Below are 22,076 nucleotides of genomic sequence, written 5' to 3' on the forward strand. Positions count from 1 at the left end.
CCAAACGTCCTGAAATGGGGACTAGTGGAAGCTCCACTGGAGTGGGTCAGCAAGGCTGAAAGCAGGGGAGTATTATTGTGGCGCAGGGAGGCCCACGGGCAGACCCCCAGTACAGTACCTCTGGAAATCTCATTGCTGTTTATTTGAATTACTGGCTGAAACGTGAATGGGGGCTAATGAACTCCAGGTTGCCAGGCATGTGCGAATGATCACAGCAAATTCTAGATTGCAGCGCTGGCTTGGTGGATCAGTGCGCGCATGTTAAACCTATCTTCCTGGAGCTCTGGTCTTAAAGCCTTCTGAGTGCAGAGGAGGAGTGAGTTTCCTGAGCAGATATTTCATATCCATCAGTGGCTTATCAAAGATTCCAAGCACAACTGCTGGACGTAAATGAAAGCACTAACGGCAGTAGTGAAACTCTGAGCCATGAATGGTTTCTTTAAAAAAGAAAAACACAATGAGTAAAAACTAAAAAGTTAAGAGTCTTGGACTGAATTGTTTCTAGAAAATGCTACAAACGGTGAGTGACAAAAGCACATGAAGCACAGGACCGTTGTTTTCTGTATGTATAAATATAAAGTTTTAATGGGGGTATGGAGATTTAGAAAAATAAGTTCACATCATTTCAGAATATAAACAGACAGTTCAAGCTCAAAAGTCCTAGTATTACCGTACGCACCCAGCTCATCTTTGGTATGAGAAGATTAAGCATGTTGGACGTGTCACATGCCTAATAATGCACCATCACCAAAACAGTACAGCTGAGAGGTTACTAGCCACACCCAGAAGTGTACGTTATTCAGAACACAACAAAAAACGACAGAAGGCACATGTACGCAGGACATACTGATGTCACGGACTACACTCACCATGCAAAAGAACAACAGAAGAAGAGAGGCCCTTCCCAGGACAGAACACATGATAACAGACACTGTGCCTACGTACAGAGGACCGGGGCTGTGCTGCTCCTCTGGCCCATAAAAGAAGAGAAGAAGAAAATCGCATCATCGCGCTCGTCTCAGTACCTCTCTAACGAAAGAAAAACATGTATTTACATATGTGCTTGCCTCAGACTTGGTACAAAATAGTAATAATAATAATAATAATAATAATAATAATAATAATAATGATAATTCACACAGACTCTTTGTAATGAAAGATGGGACTCAACGGACTGGACATATTGCAGTGAAGGATGCAGCACAGCTGCCATCAGACAGCTGGGATGGAGAGACGCTAACTTACTCTTTCCTCTTATCTGTAGCTGCATAATATTCTGGAGTGACTTTTTTTCCCTCTACAGCGGAAACGTACCACAGGTTGCATTGAGAGCGCTGCTGTTGCGGATGTTTTTTTTTTTTAGTTCACAACATCTGGTTTTATTACATTCTTCCGCTCAAAGGCAGATATAGTGCAAGTCAGGGACAGGGTTCCACAGATTCTGACATTTTCTCTGTCGGCAGAAAGGCACATTTCATTTTTATACAATTCGTTTGAACAGCTTCTGTCTCGATAGCAAGAATCCATGACATGACATGAACTGCTGCCATTCTGATTCTGCCTGTATAACCCTTGAGATGTTGGGGTTTTGCATATTTATCACATTGCTACATACAAAGAATGGTAACTGCTTCAGTGCAGTCTTTCCTGTTCACCATAGCAGGCTTAATGTAGTACACTTTTTCAATGGCATACATCTCCTTACAGGGTGGCCTCTGTGGTCAGATCCTGGTGACGGGATTGGTCGGAGGATGTCTAGGTCACACGACAGAGGCCGTTCAACACCTGCTCCAGTTCATCAGACTGACCAAAGAGGATGCACTAAGTGTCGACACAGTGGGACTTTACGCACACTCGAGTCTGCTTGAAATACATGCGACTACTAAATATTCCATATTGTAAAATATTATAATTAGCCATTGTCTTTCTCAGAAAAGGTTTTTTTTTTCAGTTGTGGGAGTTTGTTGAGCTAGTCTGACTGGTTAGAGTGCACCATCCAAGGTGTGATTTGTTCACTGACTGGAACACTTGCAAATAAGTTAACACTTCAAGGACTCAAATAAAAAGATTCAAAATAAAAAAAAATTACAAATGCCCAACAGCCTCTTTGCTGCTAAGGACAGAGATGAGAGAGCAGAGGTTAAAGGTCGCTCATGTCCTCGTCCATTCGCACGGTCTGCAGCTTGGCCAGCTCCTTCTCCTCGGCCTCCATCTCGCCGCACATCACCCGCACCATCTCGCTCATCCCCGCCGCCCCGGCCTTGTCCTCCGTGATGGACAGAAAGTTGCCGTTCAGGCTGGGCGCGGACGAGTGCGCGTGAGCGTGATGGGCCAGGGCGTTATGGTCACTGTAGTCTGACGGGAGCAAGTGGTGGTGGTGCGTCTGCACAGTCTGGGCCCCCAGGGAGGAGCTGACGGAGAGCGTGGTGTAGTGTCCCGGCTCGGCGCTGGCCGAACTCACCGCGGAGATAGCCGAGGCCTGGCTGACGGGCAGGGCCCCGCCGGAGTTCAAGGGGGAGGCCGCGTAGCTGAGCTGGCCGCCCTGGTCGAGGTGCAGGCCCGGGGGGAAGGCGTAGCCGTCCGCCTCCATGGGCTCCTGCTTGACGATGGGCTGGGCGTTGGCCATGGTGTAGAGCACCGTGCTGGGCTGCAGGGGGGCCAGGACCAGCTTGTCCTGAGGCTGCTGCTGGAGGGAGTAGGAGTCGCCGCCGCCCGGCGAGCTCACCACCACGCTGCTCAACGGCACGCCACCTGGAGGAGGGGGGAGGGGGAGCACAGCTCACGGTCAGACGCGCCACGGTACAGGCCTTAAACAGACTACACAATGACCGTACCCGCAATCCCTGCCTTCTGTCTTTGTTACTGCAAACCCCCGTCTTCATCTGCAGTAGTCATCTAATTACAGAGGAGCTGTGCCCAGTGCCGCTAATGTGCCTCTAAGACTCACAGCTTGTTCTCTGGAGGTCTTGAATGTCATACACTGAGGGACAGAAAAACTACAGGCACAGCACAAATCGTATTTTTTTCGTCTTTGACTTTTATTTTCTGTCTTATTTTCTAGTCAGATCCGGCACACTAAAGTGATTTCTTTCTCCATTTGGAATCTGCATTCCCTTATGTGTCTGAATCCTGAATTGCCTGTTTCTCCTCTCTGACACGTCGATACCGGGCTCTGCGAGCGATCACTTTCGCCGCTGTTTTAGTCGAGACGTTCCTTTCTCAGAAGCCATTTTTCCATCATAAAGGAGTCTCTGTGCGCACAATTATAATATAATGACAAAGGAAGGCCATTCATGTGAGCATTGTGTGTAAAACTTTTGATACTCAGAACCAGATATGCTGCTATTTCAAAAACAACCGTCTCTTCAAAGGCACCCCAGCAGATGTCTCCTGCCAGAGTTTTTCCTGGTGTGTTTTAGCGAGGCTAGCGGTGCTAATGGGCTGGCTGGCTGTGTGCGGTGAGTCTGCTCCCTCTGCTCTGTGTCTCAGCACCGTACCGTGCCGCATAGTGACAGGCCTCCCAGCTCAGATACACCCAATTACTGCGCAGGTTTGGGGTCAAGCTGGTCACTTGACAGAACACACAGAGCTGATTAGAGGAAATTAACATTGTTTCAGCGTCTCGCTCGAAGCCTGGAGACCAAACCTCAGTTTTTTCTATTTTTTATTTCTTTTTATATTAAAAAACGAGGTAAAAAGGGCTTTGGCTAAACAAATTTTATGTCTGTTTTTCATTGAACTGTTTGGCACAACACACTTCCTCTTAAATCAAAAGTTCAACAATGGGGGCTTTTATTTTTATGAGGCTTGTAAATTATATATTAAAAGAATGATGAAAAAACAAAAGGAACATGTGGAAGGGTAAAAAGTTCAAGGCTTGCTGTGCTGTTACAAACATTTCTATAAAAGAAGGGAGATCAATCCAGCCAGTCACTAGTTTGACAGCTGAGCAGAAAGCGATGGATGCCATCTTATGAAAGACACTAGTCGCAACACCTTCCCTGCTTGGCTTCCTAGCTTGGCACCTTTAGCCGCTGCAGTGCGACACCCTAAACTCCACACCCTTACCTGCAGCTATACTTTCTGCCAGTAGGTGGGTAAGGAGAGAAGGGACTGGAGCCAGGCTTCATAAAATATTCTGTGCTCATACACTGCAAGTGATGGAACAATTAGCCAAGGCCTGACGAGCCAGTTTCGGCTTGCTGCCAGCTATCTTTTCAGGAGTCGCAGCCCTCCCGTCTGGCTGACTGGAAAACAACCACAAGGCTAAATGAAGAACCGTCTCAAAAACTGAACGCGGATGACATTCTGCCAGCTTTGGCCCCGTTACCGCTAGCTCATCAATTTTGCTGTTAAATTGTAAATTTCCATTTTGTATCTGCACATTAAATGGCCATAACAGACATCAAGCCTCAGAGCTGAACTGGATCCGTTTATATTTTGCCTGCATACACTTATCTTGCTCTACTCAGTCTCCCAGAATGCACTGGTTAGCAGGCGCAAGAGATTGAGCCCAACCTACCGTGTGAGGAGGCAGGGGGAAGCTGCAGTGGGGGGAGGCCCACGCTGCTGTTGAGCAGCGATACCCCGTTGCTTTCGGAGCTGGGCACATGCACCAGGCTGTAGTTGCCCAGCTGCAGGGACCCGGTGGAGGTGGAGAAGGTGAGAACGGAGGAGCCCCCGCTCTGGGACGCAAGAGTCTGAACCCCCTCGAGCTTAACCTCGGAGCCATTCACGTTGCTGGCAAAGGAGGGGTAGGACAGGGGGGAGTTTGCCGCCAGGCCATTGAGCCCCTTCTCCTGGGCGGCCTGCAGCGACGTGTTCTCGTTGGAGCCGCCCAGCAGGCCTTCGGAAGAGGCGCGTAAGGGGTTGAAGGCTAGCGGCTGAGCACCGAGGTTGAGCCCGTTGAAGAGGATGTTGCTGGGTGCCTGGATGTAGGAGCTGCCATTGTGAAAGATGGTGGGAGGGTTGGTGGTCACCAGGTTCCCGTTGAAGACCACCCCGCCTCCGGAGGCGGAGGACATCTTGATGTCGCCGATCTGCTGGATGACCACACTGTTGTCCAGGGTGCCCGTGATGGGGAGGGCCCCGTGGGCCGCGATCCCGTCCGAGGAGTTGGACAGGGGGCGCGGGGAGAGGTCGTCATGGCCCTTGCTAGACTCGTCTTCTGTGCTGTGGTTGCCATCGGATTCGCTGCACACACACACAGGAGAGACGGCAAAATGAAGCGGGTCAAACACCGGCCCCTGTGGAACCCCAACTAAAGCTTCAACTATAATGAGTCCCTCTTAGCTAACAATAACTGTTATTTCAAGCCTTATGTGAGAATACACAAAACATAGTGTACTGCAGGGTAGGTCTCCTCCTCTGTACCCCAGTCATGCCTCAGAGGCACAGGGTAACCGCACTGGACCAGCTTCTTTCACCCAGCTCCCTTTCATCCTCCCCTGGCCCTTAACAGCACAGCTGTTGGGTCACGCATCTGCTGGTGGCTCTCACAAGAGCTCATTGTGAGCGGCAGAGAAAGCTGTGTGTCCCACTAACTTTTACCCCTGCCTTAATCCTGGGGCTCAGAACACCAATAATTTACCTCTCAATACCCCTATACTGCTACACATCCACTAAAAGTAAGCCCCAACTGGCGAAATGGCAATTCTTCCCATTTTTAAGCACCAAAATGCCAATAATACCATAATAATATCTCCACATGCTTCTATGGAGGTGAACACTACTTTGCTTTCCCTTGCATTAACATTTGACGTACTAGAGTACTAGAGTTTAGTAAATGTGTTGAGGGACTTGGGTGTCAACAACTAATATTATAATGAATTAATGTAATTAATTGCATTAACTTGATAAATGATACAATTCTAAATTTAAAATACAAATATATTGTACATACAGTACATAATATATTACAGTTTATTTACAATATTAAGTATTTTCATGTTAGTCTCAGAATATTTAATGATAGTGTTTTTCTTCAGGCATACTACATGGCAAGCTACTGGTATTCGATATATTAATACAAATTAAAATATAAATAAACAATAGTTTTTTGTGTTATGTCTACCAAAACTTCAGAAAGGAGATTTACAGTTTGCAGATATAATACTATTTTAAATTGTGTGGATGGTAGCATCCAGAGGCCAAGGTCTCACATACGACGTCCTGTTAAAAGGTGATGAAATTTGTACCCCACGGAGAGCAAATTGGATTACAACTCTAATTTCTGACTTACTCTTACAGAAACCCCTCCAGTCTAGGGTACTCAAGGCCATTCACAACACCATTTGGTGCAATAAACTCTGGTGACAAATGCCAGTAGTCTTAGCATGCCAAACAACAAATGGTCAAGGATGTTTATTGGTAGCGCCTTCTGTTGGGACATATCAGAGGAGTCTGAATAAATGTAATACTTAGAAAGCAGCACTTTCAAATTATTCAATCTTAATGGAACCCAATTGAGACTATTGCATTAGTCTTACTAAAGAAAAGGGTTTCATATAAATAAAAACCATGGTATGTATTAGGTAACACATTGCATTATAAGTGCGAAGGCCTAAAAATAAATTGTACTCATAGGTTATAAATCAAATAGCCCGTTCTCTACCCCTGGCGGCACGCTGTAAATTTCTTTAGTGACTGAAACAGCTGCACCCCCATCAGTTTTAGAAAAACCAAAGAGAGCGGGTTATACAAAGAGCCCCATTGACTCTGCGGGGCACTCGCCTGATCATGCAAACGTTTTCCCTTTACGGGACAGCCTACTTTATGTTGAATACGAACACGTTGATTGTATTCGTTCTCGAAACGAAATTAATTTTCACCAGTGATCACGACCGACACTTTGGAGTCCAATATTGAACAATTTTCAACCGCTCAATCCCTTATTTTGCCCTCGCTAGAGACTTCAGTTTGGTTACAAAACGTCCTTCAAGCCGAAGTGCCTTTGAGCGATTTACGACATCAGCTATCGGGGAGGGGAGAAAAAACGCCTGTAGGAGAGAGAGGTCACCTCCACCAGGTGCGCGAGAGGCCGATTCACAGAGAAAGAAAAACAAAAACTCAAGAGCAGATCGTTTGCCCCGTCTACTCCATGGGGGTGAGCAAATAATTTAACGCAGAGCCGAGGGGAAGGTTTTCCGATCCCTCTAGGCTAAGAAGAAGAGTAAATAAATACCCTGAATGATGTATGTGCTATATTGACGCACGGGATTCAATAGATTTTAAAACACTCAAAAAGTAAACATGCACACAAACGAAAACAATGAAACATACGAAATGCTAATGTCGACTGTTAATTAGGAAAGTGTTAAAAGCCATGGTGTAAATAACATACAGAGTCTTTAAACTTGTGGGTTATACTAAATAGATTTTAAAAAACTATTTCGGCTGAATATATATTTGCTGTCAACTAATTAAATAGCCCATGAAATGCAAAAATAGGCCTACATTTTCACTAAATTTACATTTAAATATCGTAGACTATATTCGCATTTAGGCTATTGTAGTGCGATATTATAATTTCTGTCCAATTTATCAAGCTAAAAATTTGTCCATGGCGGCTGTACATTACAATTGAAACCCGATCTGAACTGAAACCGCTTCATATTTCAAAACACGAGGAGGCTACCGCGTACCTGGCGCATTTTCTTATGGTATTATCTCTGTAAATGATTTACTCTGTCAACTCACAGAACGTTCATACCCCATAAACCCAAGACGGTGTCTACAATTATAACTGGACTCCAACGGGGAGAAAGGGGACACCAGGTGAGACGGTGCGTGTAGCTCGACCAGGCATAACTCGGCGCTTAAGATAAATAACATACAGTAATTCAAAATTATGTGTGGATACATCAAACTCGAGCTCTCTAAGTGACATAGAAGAGTAAGCTCACAATATCATTAAAAATAGATTTATTTTTATTTCTCACCTCTTGGACTGCGCTTCAGAAGGATTCCTATCCCTCTGTCGCCTGTTTTTAAACCAGTTGCTGACTTGAGTCAAGGAGAGTCCGGTGATTTTAGCCAGGTTTCTCTTCTCGGCGGGAGAGGGGTACCTATTCTGCTTGTAAAGATCCTTCAGTGCGTTTCGAGACCTCTCTTTGAAGCAGTACACAGTCTCTTCACCGTCCCAGATAGTCCGGGGAAGGGGATATTTCCTCCGCAGACGGTATTTATCCACAGCGCCCAGGGGTCTCCCCCGAGCCTTCTCTGCCTCGGTGTACCGTGCCTTGTACCATAGGTCCTGTAGAGAAGAATGGTTTGACGGGCTGAAGCTGTGGTTCTCTAGGATACTGTATAGCTCCTGATACCGAGCCTGGTGGAAAGCCACAAGAGCCTGGGCTTTGAGGATGCTTTCGTTGCCACGTAGTAAGTCACTCTGTGGTAAGGACCATAAAAACCTGGCCAGACGATCCACATTGCCTCCCTGCTGCAGAGCCTCGCATACACACGCAACTTGCTCTGGGGAAAAGGCTAGTGAGGAGGTAGCGCTCACGAGAAGTTCAGTGTGGACCGTATCTGCAGCTGAAGTTGCATGCTCCATAGACAACTCCGCAGTATCCAGCGCTAGCAGCTTGATGGTCTCCCGTTTATCTGCCTTAACATTTTCCTTCTTGATCTCATTTGCAACTATGACTTCGTTTGAGGAAGAAGACATTTTTTTAATGCTTCCTGGTAAGTCACTCCTCCTGGTTTCGGCACTCTTTAGCCGATCAGGTTTCCGTTCGCCATGCAAACGCGATCAGATATCTGGCAGCGGCTGTAAGAGGATAGGTCTCTCTTCTCCTCTAGTACCAACGTGACTTTTACTCCGCAAACTGTAGCAGGAAAGGGGCAACGGGGTCTGTGTCTGCAGTAGAGCAGTCTGATTGGCCATAAAAGGCTCAACGGGGGAGGAGCGAGTGTGATCCTGTTTGTGCTGAGGCTGTCAGTCAAACATACTGCACAATGACTTACCTGCATAAGGTGAACTCGCCGGGGAGGCAGAGCAGAATATCCCGATTGTCCGTATTTTTTTCTCATTATTGCTATTTCCATTCGGCTATTATCAGGGAAAACACCATGTTTTTTTTACACACAGGTACACACGCGCGCAAATAGCTAGTGGAAATCAAATCTCTCATGGGTACAACTTTAAGAAGCAGATATTAGGAAGGAGAGGCAGTAGGCTAATACAAATATATACACATAGTCTAAAGCATAATTAGACACGTCAAATTAAGAAAATGCCCATTACAAATGAGAAATTAGATTAGAAAACGGATGATTCTTAATAATTGTAGTATTATTTATAGGCGCATAACCTAGTTTACTAGTTGTACGACTAATACTAGTCTACAAGCATGGTAGTAGGCTACTAGTAGCAGCAAAATAAGTAGCCTATGTATGTTTCATAGAATAGCCAACTATTCGTTCCAAATTATGGGTCGTTCCAAATGTTCCTTCTAGAATATTTTTATGACGCTGTATTATTTCGCATTCAGTGTGGATTCACAGTGTTAAATGTATATATGGTTGATTGAACGTTCGGGATAATTGAAGTTGGGATAATAACACAATTAATAAACCCTGGTTACATCCAAGTTTCGGCAAAGTTTCAGCACCTAGCTGAGCGCATCGTGTAACTGTTAAAGTTGTCCGTTGGTTTAACAATCCGTTCACAAAAATAAACATACCCGTATAAATAAAACTGTATATAATTGTCCTTGTTATTGACTTAAACTGGGGAACGTTTAATGTGGTACACAAGCACACAAATAAGCATATCTCTATTTCCATGCCTTTCATGCGTTGCAGATGGCAAGCGCACTGGAACTAAACGGTGGGAACAAAGCTTCTCTTCTCGGCTATTTCTAGTCCGGAATATATATCCCGTGAACCACCCTTTTCATTGCGTTGGTTGCAAACATTTTCTCATGATCATAGTTAGTGATCTAGATACTGTTAGACAGCTTATTATTAATTTTCGAAAATATATATCACTGTAAATATGGATGACCAGGGCTGCCCACGATGCAAAACGACCAAATATAGGAACCCGTCGCTGAAACTGATGGTGAACGTGTGTGGTCATACACTGTAAGTGTAGCTCATATGTTTCTATGTTTTGATAGCTTGCTACTAGGCTAGATAACTAACTAGCTAATTTAGCTAACCTGCAAGAGAAGCACTTATGGATATGATTTTTTAAAACGACGTTACAAACTTCCCGGTAAAAGTGCAACTAATTCGCAAGCTTGATGGCTAGCTAATGTACTGGTTACGAAAAGCAGTTGGCTAGTGCTACTAGGCTAACTTCTGTTATATATTTCCGATTCACTCACTGCAAATTATCTAACTGATCACTCTAAACAAGTGCACACAATAAATAGTTTACGGATGTGCGTGGGTAATTGTATTTTCCCCATTGTCTACTCTTTGTGGCTAACCAATTATGAAATAGCTAGATAGCAGATTTAAATCGTTTACAACTTTTTCACGTCACGATGTGTTTTTGCATATTGCACTGGTTTCCTTCGAACTTTCTAGGGTTTCACGAAAAATAGTCTAGTTACATGTGAAATTACTTGCTGTCTAGCTACTAAACTAGATCTAACGTTGGTTTGTTGTCGACCCCCGAAAAGAGGACACGTTTATATTACGTCGTGTAGTTACTCTTTTACAGTTATACATTTATTTTTATAACAGTCCCTTGAGTAGTGATGTGTTGCCATATTCCCATGATTAGGGCATTGAAATGCTGTCGGATACTATGTGTACAGTACACTGCATATGGCCTATCTTCAAATCTAGCTGTTATGTCAACATTTACAGTTGACGAGACAGAACTTGGGGGGCTATTCAAGGAGTATACTTATTATTTGGTGCGTGGTGGATGGGATTTCACACTTTCGTACACTTAAGAGAATAGCGATGGTCTCCGTGAAAGATTAAAAGCCAACATTAGCATGCCTCGTAGGCAATGTAACCTTGTCACCTGGCGATGGCTGATGAAAATATGTCTGAGTAAAAAGTCACTCTACAGTCCTTGAACATCCCTGACCAATCTGTCTGCGTAATTAAAAGCCGTTAAAAAATGTAATGACAGAGCAGCATGTAGAATATGGAAGCTGATGTCGGAGTGAATGCTCTCTACGTGTCCTCTACAAGCCTATTGACCAGGAAGTGCTGTTGCTTTGTCATCAGGTCATTTTGCACATAACTCTGTGCTACTGTCAGGCGGGTTGGTGGGAGGGTAAGCGAAAATAATTTGGCTGTAAAATGACACGTAGAAAGCCTCAGCCTTGATTACCGCAGGCTTGTGTTTCACACTGGAGCAGTATGGTCTAATGTTATGTAGTTTACCTGCTAATTGGCTGACTCTTGTTCTCTGTGTCCAGTGCACCTGTCTTTCTCAGTACAGTGTTCCTTCCAACCTGTCACTCAGTCAACCTGTCTGCCTTACTGCCCTGTCTGTCTACACCTGTCTGTCTGCCACCTTTATGTCATTGTGTGTTCAGAGCTAATCTTTCCTGCCTCTCTCTATCTATCTGTATGTCTGCACTCCCTACCTACCTTTGTCTATGGCTAGTGCCATATCTGGACGACGGCCAGCCTCACAGACAGCTGACGAGCCCTCTGAAGTTGTTCCAACCTGGACAGGCATGTGGAATAGCTGACATCTAAAATTAAACTGGTAGCACATTTAGTTTCGCGCTGCCAGCGGTGTGCTTATTTATTGCCTACGCACCATTACGCAGTCAGATGTCCTTTGGCATTTGAGGCTGGTGGCAGTGCCGGGCGGAGATGACAGGTACTGGCACGAGGTTTGTTGGAAAAAGGATGGCTGTTGGTGCCTGAGTGAAGTCAGGGCAGGTGCCTGCCCACCTTCCCGTAAATAGCCATTACTGCCTTGTAGTACTCCAGTGGCTCTTATTTGTACCCAGGGCAGCCTGTAGCCTAGTGGCTAAACTACATGACTGGGTCCTGGAAGGTTGGTGGATCAAGCCCCAGTGTAGCCATGATAAGATTTGGCCCCTGAGCAAGGCCCTTAACCCCGCATTGGTCCAGGGGTGATTGACTGTACAAGACTGACAAGTTGCTTTGGATAAAAGTGTCAACTAAATAAGAAGTTATTTCATACCCCATGAACACAGGTTTTCCACAACAAATCAAGAAGATAATGTTCCTGTGAAGAGCCAAGCATGCTGAGCTTCTGGTTTCTCCCCCCATGTTTAATCCTGTAAAAAAACTTGTGTTGTAATTTTGAGATTGGTCAGGGGCATGTTTTGATGTCAGATTCCCTTTCAGCTTTAGAATCACTAGCCTATATCTTACAATAAAGATGCTGGCATATTTCCACGCATTGTTCCCTAGATTCCTCCAAGTTTCTCTTCCGGCTTTAGCAGTGTTAATTTGAAGGTGTTGAACCATAGTTGCCCAAGTCGGATAGAATTTTACAATCTAGTGTTGTATCCTAGCGACATGCTGTGTATCCTATGATTTTGTGGACTGGTGCGGAGCATTCTGCAGTAAGGGTGCTATTCTGACCTATAAATTCCCTTTGCCTGAAACTGTTCCTATGCTGCCAGTTTGCCAGGTAATCTGAACTATGCAGGGACTGCCCACTAGTGCTGCAAATCCAGCCGAGTGTTCCGTCAGCATGTCAGTCTTTTAGCAATGGGGATATCATTAGAAAGTGCTGTGCAGACTGGCAGGTGCATTTCCATGTATTTGGTCCCCCTCACTCTTGTCCATACGATTCCTTCCTTTTGTGTTAAGAAATTCGGCAGGTATAAAGTGTCTCAAGGTGTTGGATAGCATAGGATCAATGCATCAACCCAACCCACAGAAAGCCCGGTTTCTTGAGGAGCCCATAGTGCAGTTCAGAGTGGAGAGAATAAGTGATCATCTTTGCCCCATTCAGCTCCATTATATTTAGGCCCTCACACATGTATGACACATTGCTGTGGTTGTGCTTTCTGGCCCTACCTGGGCCCGGCTTAGACCTACCCCTGCTGCAGTGCTGACAGCTGCAGATGGCGAGATTACAGCTGCACCACAGGTGAGGGACAGCAGGACAGAGCTGAGAGATAAGGAGCTCACCTGTGGGCACAGGCCTGGGAACAGCCTGGGGCTCCCCGTCCCTGATCCAGTGGGCTCCTCCGGATCCATGGAGGAGCTCCCGAAAATGGGGGCGAGAAGTCTGGATACAGGGGGGGCCGAGTGTGTTGGGAGACATAACTTAGAGCTGTCAGGTGTCTCTTGTCAGGGAGATTTTAATCTCGGGAGAATGCTGCTAATGTCTTAACGAAGGCTGCTGTGCATTTTGTGCTTAACTCCGTGCTTTTAAAAGTAGAGCTTTTAGTACAGTTTATATGTCGAACACCTGCGGTTTCCTGGATGAGCTCCATGGTGCGGCAGGAATTAAGAAGTGCACAGTGTTTGTGATGTTTTCTGCTCAGACATCAAATCTTCATATAGTTTAAACCATAGGTTTGATTTTATGAGACCTGTGGTATTATACAGGTGATTATAATTCATTGATCTATATATATTTGAAAATTAGAAAAATATTTGCAGCATATCCTCCATCTTACACTGAGCTCCGATGTGTGTACCAGTGCAGGTGAGGATAGTAGAGTAGTTAGTTAGTGAAGTTTGGTTTGTATGTTAGTCTTGTGTTGCTGCTCTTATGGGGCCAGCTCTCTCAGGCCCCCGGCCTGTCTTTCCCCTGCGGCCCTGAGTGAGGAGTCTGGTGGAATAGAGGGCCCTGGTAATTCCCCATGTCCGGCTGGCGGTGATGAATGGACTCTTTGTGGGCCTGTGGAAACGTGCAGTGACCCTCCATATGTTCAGACCCATGTGTCTCCTGTAGCCCAGGGCTAGGGGGGAACATCTGTCCAGCTCTACCGCGCATTAGAGCTCTTCGCTCTGTTCGGCCGCTGGCTGACCGGGCTCAGGCCCAGCGATGGGAGAGGGATCGTCCTGTTTGTCCTGGTTCGTGCTTTACCTGAGAACAGGTATCCTAAAATCCACAGCGCAGCAGTTTCTAGCTACCATGGCAGGTTTTACCAGTCTGGCAGAGTTTGTGCTGATGAGGCATTTCGTTAGCATGAGAGGTTAGCTTCCTTGCATTTATTTCTGGACCATTTTGACCTCCATTCTAAGTTGCTTTTTAAATTTAAATTTGTAGTTGAAATATATGTTGAATAGGGAGCTGGGCATGGTATTAGCCAGGATAAGTGTGGTCTGTATTGTTTAAACTTAGCAGAAGTTTAACTTCACACAAAACTTTCTGAAATGGCATTAAGATAGTTTTCAAATACCATCACCGAATGCCAGTCAGGCTAATGACTTTGAGTAAATAATAAGAGTTGGGTTTAATGGAAAAAGTTTTTTTTTTTCCTCACACACAGTTTTTTAGTAACAGGTCTCGTTCGATAGCGTGCTGTTATTCGCATTACATAAATTGGAATGTTTAAACGTTGCTCCCTCCACCTTTTTGAATCGTTTCCCCTGTCCGCATTAGGGAGATTGATTCTGTTTCCCATTGTCTCTGAGGTGCACCATCTCTGTGAGAGTGATTGATGTTGAATTCAAGCACACAAAGGTGTGTCCGGTTGCCATGGGGCTGGTTTTGAGAGTGTCTGCAGTAGGCTCTAATTCCCTTCCCTGTGAGTAGCTGAGCTGGTGTCTTCCTCATGTTTGGCATTAGCGGGTGACAGTAATGAGCACTGTGCATTGTTCCTGACTAGTCTTATCTGTCCGTCACCCCCAAAATTCCCTCCCTTAATAAGCGGCATAACAGACAGCTAGACTCAGAGACCAACCGTCTCCTCCTCCGAGCTCTGCGGCGATCTAGCGTCAAACGCGGTGAATTCCTATCATTTTTTACGCCCTGACCTGCACGTTTGGTAAATCCCTGCACTTAGGAGAACGAGCTTATTCAAAGCCTTGTTCACACACATTTCCAAAACACAGAAAAAAAGAAAAAAAAAAAAGCGCTGATGAAGTTGATTGACATTCAAATCAAAATTTGGTATTTTAAAATACCAAAGTACGCCTTCATTCCTCTTTAGTGCAATTATCATTCTGGGTCTGTCAAAAGACCTGCGATTATGCACGTTAAAACTTTCAAATACCAATAATTTCTTTTAATTTAAATCTGGCAGAAAATATAGATTTTTTTTCCACCGAGCTAATGCTAATGGTATTCAAAACAGCTCCTGATAAACATTCATCTTGCGCAACTGCCAACTGCAAAAGTTTTCTAGCATAAAACTTAGTGGTCCAAACGGGCTTAAGTTTGATTTACACTTTGGCTCTGCAGTAAGTCTCACTGCCATTAGTAAAAGGACATTTCGAGGTTGGTCACAAGGTGCTTAAAAAGCGATGGAGGGAACGCCCCTGAGTGTCGGAGAGAAGGTTAAAGAAGTGCTGCAGCTCTGCTGGATGGGAAGCCAGGCTCAGACAGCTTCTGATGAGGGAAGTCACCTTCAGCTCTGCAACAAGCCCGCCTCTTTGGAGCTTGGTGGACCTTGTGTGAATAAAATTCATTTTCAGTTCAATTCCATTTTAGTAGTATTGTGCTTTTTACAGAAGACTGTCACCCAGACACTGTACAGAGTCGCAGAAGGGCTGACACCAGGCACATGATGGAAAAAGAACTCCGCAATCGGGAGAAAAGCCCTCGAACAGTGGAAAGAAAAAAAAGCCAAGTCCTCACAACTCAGGTTCTTGTTGCTGTCTCGCATTCCATGGCGTTTTGGCATTAAGAATGACATGACTGACAGAAGTTCTTCTTTTATTATTTTGAAAAAGTGAAAGACAAAAAATGGGAAAGTATTTCTTCCCAAATAAAATGTGCTATTGGCCAATCTGTACAATGTATCTACGTCTTGACTGAAGATTCAGTTGACAAGCAATATTACTAGCCAGACACAGCTAAATATTACAGCAGGTATATCTCATCATCAGTAGGAGAATTGTATGTGTGTTGACTTCTGAGGGGGTCATGCCAAGGTTGAAGAGCGCTAGCACTGAATGAACTGCCGCCATTTTTAACTGCCCTCAATTATAACAGAATGGAGATCCAGAGCACTGATTAGATAGGCGAAAAGCATTTTTCATTGTGATGCAAACAAAGACCTCAAGCACTCAGCCTTAAGCAATAGTGTGACCCCCCCTATTCCTCAGTCTACTGTAATGTGCCATTCTCCTCAATATATAATGGGTAGGCTTGTAATAATGTCCTTTTTAAGTTTTGGGGAATTGTATAAGCCATGGGCTATAAATTTAAGCGTACGCCATTATATTTTCGGCATTGGTCGGCAGCAACAAGAAAGAAAGAAAAACAGGCCTTACATCGTGCAACATTCAACCTATTCTAATGCAAGCCAATGTACTGTAATATGTACATCCAACGCAAGAAGGAAGAAGAGCATTCATTAATTATTTACAAGTCCAGGAGTACGCAATCTTTTTAGTCTTAATGCTGCTATGATTAATAACAATGAAGCCAGCGATGATGTCACTATTGCATTAAGGAGTGATGAAATGTGCTGGCCACTCATCACAAAGGCCCATGCTGCAGTATGCTTAAACTGCTCTTCTCTGAGTGCCCTGTCCTCTCTACTGGACATGGCAATTCACAATTGTATTTGCCCAGGGATGAAATCCCACCGATTAGCCTTGACGACGGAATGACTGTTACAGCATAATTTGGCTTCTATTGTACATCTTTGGATTTCATTTTCAGGCCATTGTTGAACTGTGTGTCTCCTCTGTTAGATACTGCATGTGCTGTTGCCTGTTGTATCCATGACAGATCACTGGCCAGCCATTGTGTGAATGTTATTTAACCACACACTACCTGTGGTGCATGGTTACACTTCCAAAGTTACCAGCAATAAAACCTGACTCAGATTTATCACTCTATATTTCTATATCTATTCATGATCCCCCCTGATTCTGTCAGCTGAATAAAATCAACTGGGGATCTACTGCCCTGTAGGTTTTCACTACAACCCTAACAAAGCACACCTCATTCAACAGCTAGAGATCTCGTTGAGGTGCTAATTAGTGTCCCAAATTAGGGCTGGAGTGAAATGGTAGTGGATGGTAGAGCTCCGGGAACGGGGTCGGACAGCCCCGCTCTAGCGCATCCACACTGGATGTGTGTGTGAGACGTGCGCGTGTGTGTGTGTTTCAAGCATGTGTGTGAGACATGTTACACGTGTGTGAGATGTGTGTATTACACACGTACGCGTGTGTGTGTGTGACATGTGCTCTGCTCTGCAGATGCGAGAGCTGTGTGGAGATGCTGTTCGTGCGCGGCTCAGGCAACTGTGTTCAGTGCGACACGCCGCTCAGGAAAAGTAACTTCCGTGTGCAGCTCTTCGAAGACCCCGCCGTCGACAAGGAGGTGGAGATCCGCAAGAAGGTCCTCAAGATGTGAGTACAGACAGCGGGTGATGTGTGTGTGCACTTGCCTGTGAGGGTTGGAGGTAAGGAGATTGTTGTGTATGTGTGTGAGGTGGGGTGCACTTAATGAGGTTGCTGTATGTATGCATGTGTGTTAGGTGTGGTACAGGTAAGGTGGGGTGCAGGTAAGGGGGTAGCTCTGTGCCTTATTGTGAGGTGTGGGTGGGATTCAGTTCCTCCCTCTTGCTAAGCCTCCTTTGTCCTGGTAACAACAGTGTTTGTTTTGTAGACAAAGCCTCCCCTCCCATATCCCCAACAGTAACAGGGGATTGCACACAGTAAACAACAGCAGGGCCCTTTGCCTGCCAGACTCCACAAACTTCTCCCTTACCCCTTCATCCCATTCAGTGTACTGCACACACACCCATCTAAAGTACATACTTCTGTTCCATTCTGTCTAAGGGCAAAATACAATATGAAGTCATACAAAGTACAACAAACGATTCCGCGGCATGTACAAGAGTCTGAAATGTAGACTCGGGTATCTGGAACATACAGAGCGAAAGTACAGAAACTGTACCTCTGTCCAAATACTTCTGGACTGCTCTGAATATACATATTGTTTTATTCATTATATTCAGGGTGCGAAATTAACACAAGCCTCCAACCAAATGCTGGTAGTAAGTTTTCCTACTCTACCAGCCACTTGGAGGTCCTGTTCTGCTCTAAGTGTTGTTGTCTGTTAAAAAAAGGTGAAATTGACTGGTAGATTTCAGGTTGCACCAGCCACTCTGGCCAGTGAACAAAAAGTGATTTAGTTTCCTGTCCTGATTGTATTGTGCATCCTGAAATCTACCAGCCACTTGGAGGTCCTGTTCTGCTCTAAGTCTAGTTGTCTGTTAAAAAAAGGTGAAATTGACTGGTAGATTTCAGGTTGCACCAGCCACTCTGGCCAGTGAACAAAAAGTGATTTAGTTTCCTGTCTTGATTGTATTCAAGATATGGTGGGCGTGCGTGTGTTCGGCGAGCTCTTCTTTGTGTGCCTTCGCTGTGGTTGTGGGATGATGGGCTTTAGCTCTTCCTCTATTGTTGTGCCAGTGCTGTGCGATTCATCTCTCTCATCAGACAAAGCACTCCAAATTTCCATATTCGCTGTACTTACTCAGTCATTGTGTAAACAAAGACGGACGGACTGGAATTCCGATTTTCCCTGCTCTGCCTAAGCTGGGTCAATCTCTGGGAATGCCAGGGGAAATAAACAAACAAGCTGAAGTGAAGTGGAGTTTCCATTCTCCACTGCGGTTGGGTTCCTTTAAACAAGGTACTGCAGACTCTCAGAGATACTTAAAGGCCGTCTTGCATCTCAAACGCCGAGGCAGCCCGTGGCTTTTCAGGTCTTTATTGATGTTTAAATCCAGTTTAAGAAAAAAAACTGCTGGCTCTCAGCAGCTGTACACTGCACAAACCAAAAAATAAGTTAGTCTCAGCAAGTAGTTTACTCTCATATTTAGATTATATTTCCATTATTATTTTCCGACAAAAGACAAAGAATATTGCCAATGAGATGAAACGGTTTGGCTCGTTTCAAGATTTGCCAAAAGGCCAAAAAAATTTGAGTTGCAAACATTTACTTAAAAAGATTTTCTGCTTGAAAGAGAAAAAAACAATTTTAAGTTTCGTTGCAAGACTCAAACACTTCTTAAGACTGATGTTTTTGCAGTGTATAAGACCTGCTGAAAGATCCAGAGACCCCAGCGCTGCTAGGAAAGCAAAGTGTTTAAAAGGCTGAATGTGCCAATTCGTACTTCAGGAAAGCCAGAATGTTTGTGCTGAATGCATTAAACCTGTATGTTCTTATGCAGATACAACAAGAGAGACACAGACTTCCCCAGCCTAAAGGAGTACAACGATTACTTGGAGCAGGTGGAGGAGCTCGGTGAGATCAGCTGTTGTCACTGGCTGCTCTGTGATGTCATTTCCTGCATGTGTGAACTGTCATCGGTTAACATAACCTCCTGAAGTGGATGTAAAGACGGTATTGGTACCGCCCTCTCCCTGTTGATAGTGGCTTGTCCCTCCTCTCTCTTTCTCTCGGTGCAGTCTTTAACCTGACAAACAACATGGACGTGGAGAATACTAAACAGATTATGGAGCAGTATCAGAGAGAGAACAGGGAAATCATTCAGAAGAACAAAGTCAAACTGGTCAGTATCTGCTTCTGCACTCCATTCTGTTTGAGAGAGACTGCCCATCTTAGGTTTTGTCATCGTTTTTGAGTTTTGTGCTTGGTAGTGCTTCTTTCACTGTGTTAGGCTCCCAGGCTAATATATACCCCTGTTCTCTCTCTCCCGTTCTCTCTCTTGCTCTCCCCCTCTCTCTCTCCCCTTCATGCTCTCTCTCTCCCCCTCTCTTTCTCTCTCTCTCTCTCTCTCTCTCTCTCTCCCCCTCCTTCTCTCATTCATGCTCTCTCTCTCCCCCTCTTTCTCTCTTTCTCTCTCTCTCCCTCTCCCTCCTCTCTCTCTCTCCCTCCTTCATGCTCTCTCTCTCTCCCCTTCACGCTCTCTCTCTCAGACGCGGGAGCAGGAGGAGTTGGAGGAGTTGCTCCTGCTGGAGCAGCAGGGCAGTGAGCAGAGGAGGCTGGAGACCCTGCAGGAGGAGCAGAGGCAGCTGCTGGCCAAGAGGAAGAACAAACAGGCCCTGCTGGACGAGCTGGTGAGACTCACTAACACGGACACACACACACACACTCACACATACATGCACCTACACACACACATACACACACACACACTCACTAACGCACACACGCACGCACGCACACACACACTCACACTCACACACACTCACTCACTGACACACACACACACACACACACAAACACACACATACATGCACCTACACACACACACACACACACACACACACACACTCACTAACACGCACGTGCACGCACACACTCACACACACACACACACAAACACAAACACACACACACACTCGCACGCACACACACACATACATGCACACACACACACACACACTCACTAACACGCACACGCACACAAACACATACACGCACACACATGCAAGCACGCACACACATACACGCACACACACACACATACACGCACACATACATGCACCTACACACACTCACTAACACACGCACACACACTCACACACACTCACACTCACACTCACTCACACGCACACACACACACACATACATGCACCTACACACACACACTCAAATATACATGTACCCACACACACACACACACACACATACACACTCACAAACACACACTCATGCACAGGCATGTACACACATACATGCATGTACGCACACACACACGTACACACACTCACCCTCTCTCACAGACGCTCGCAACACACACACACACACACACACGTACACACACACGCGCACACACACACCCTCTCTCACAGACGCTCGCAACACACACGCACACGCACACGCACACGCACACACACACACACATGTACACACACACACCCTCTCTCACAGACGCTCGCAACACACACAGACAGGCACCCACACCCCCATGCACACACGCACTCTTGTGGTGAAGCTCCAGCTCTAAAAATGGGCTCCACTTTGTAAGTGACTTTGGATGAGAGCATGGGCGGCATGAATAATTCATGCGTACGGAGTCTGGAAGAGGGACGCTGCTTTGTGTGCAGGACTGGGAAGGTGAGAGAGCTCTGCTTAGGCCTCCGTCTAACAGCCTGGCCCAGTATACTGCTGACTGGAAGCAGGTCACAGCGATGCCTTCACTGTAGTCACTCTGTTAATTTCACTACAGTTGGCTGCGCTAAGTCAACTCTCTGACAACCGACAAGGTGTTGAGTGCTGAGAAAACACAATGACAATGGCACTGGTTGCTAACGCTAGCCGGTTAATGTGCAGGTGTTAATTACGGAGGTCTGTCCGCGCGCTCGCTCGGTCTTTGCGCCACGTTTCCGTGGAGCTGCCGCGGCGGCCATTAACATTCTGTGGCTCTGAGTGTCTCCTGGCTCTGTTGTCTTTAGCTAAATGCCTTTGAAATGAGCCTCCCTGTTGACTGGGGAAGGTCCATTACTGGGCGCAGGGGGAGCGCTGTTTGTTTAACAAGTGCCCTGTGTCAGTGGGGGGATGAGCTTGCAGCAGCACACCCTGGGGGACAGCTCTCAGTCTGACGTTCACAGGCCACACGCACACACACACACACACACACACACACACACGCGCGCACACACACACACACATACAGAGACACGCATACACCCACACACACAGACACAGACACAAACACACACACACACACACACACACACACACACACAAAAACATCCACTGCTGTTACTGCTGTTCTCAGACCTTCATTAGCTGTTTTGCCTGTGCAGTTCCTGCTGTTCTCAGACATTCATTAGCTGTTCTGCCTGTGGGTAATGGCAGTGGAGATACTGTATGGCCCTGTCTAAGAGCCTCAGACCAGTGAGTTTCATTTATCCACTCATAAGCTCTTATGATCATAGTGTACGCCTGGGCTCAGCTTGCACTAGACCGTGTACTGTTCTCTAAGGCCTTGTGAACCGTCAGAGATTTCACATACAGTACATTTTAATCTGTTTTGCGGAAGTTGAGAACATGTTGTGCT

The 22,076-nt window shown here is 45.6% G+C and overlaps 2 protein-coding genes across 4 annotated transcripts in view; one reads left to right on the top strand and one right to left on the bottom strand.

The window, feature by feature from the left end:
- Positions 1-66: 66 nt before the first annotated feature.
- six4a (SIX homeobox 4a) lies at positions 67-8,808 on the bottom strand. Its single transcript, XM_061233469.1, has 3 exons — positions 7,941-8,808; positions 4,523-5,193; positions 67-2,751 (listed from the first exon to the last, which is right to left on the bottom strand). The coding sequence occupies exons 1-3, from the start codon at positions 8,666-8,668 to the stop codon at positions 2,141-2,143; spliced, it is 2,010 nt and encodes a 669-aa protein (XP_061089453.1). The 5' UTR covers positions 8,669-8,808; the 3' UTR covers positions 67-2,140.
- mnat1 (MNAT1 component of CDK activating kinase) overlaps positions 7,697-22,076 on the top strand; it is a 59,215-nt gene continuing 44,835 nt past the window's right edge. Inside the window, exons 1-5 of one of the 3 annotated variants that reach the window (XM_061233516.1) lie at positions 7,697-7,776; positions 17,293-17,445; positions 19,278-19,351; positions 19,516-19,619; positions 19,987-20,127. In XM_061233516.1, coding sequence (XP_061089500.1) covers positions 17,312-17,445; positions 19,278-19,351; positions 19,516-19,619; positions 19,987-20,127 — 453 coding nt within the window. In that variant the 5' untranslated portion in view covers positions 7,697-7,776; positions 17,293-17,311. Of the gene's footprint in view, positions 7,777-9,852; positions 10,090-14,873; positions 15,726-17,292; positions 17,446-19,277; positions 19,352-19,515; positions 19,620-19,986; positions 20,128-22,076 lie in introns of those variants that run through there. The other 2 variants (XM_061233499.1, XM_061233508.1) reach the window with 2 other exon arrangements.

This window comes from Conger conger, chromosome 1, assembly GCF_963514075.1.
Source record: "Conger conger chromosome 1, fConCon1.1, whole genome shotgun sequence".
Classification (NCBI taxonomy): Eukaryota; Metazoa; Chordata; class Actinopteri; order Anguilliformes; family Congridae; genus Conger; species Conger conger.

Excerpts from the sequence above, each read along its gene's own strand:
- six4a (XM_061233469.1), bottom strand. The coding sequence starts at position 8,668 with ATGTCTTCTTCCTCAAACGAAGTCATAGTTGCAAATGAGATCAAGAAG. Across the intron at positions 5,194-7,940 it reads TCTGAAGCGCAGTCCAAGAG|CGAATCCGATGGCAACCACA; the intron begins GTGAGAAATAAA and ends GTGTGTGTGCAG. Across the intron at positions 2,752-4,522 it reads TCCCCCTGCCTCCTCACACG|GTGGCGTGCCGTTGAGCAGC; the intron begins GTAGGTTGGGCT and ends CCCCTCCTCCAG.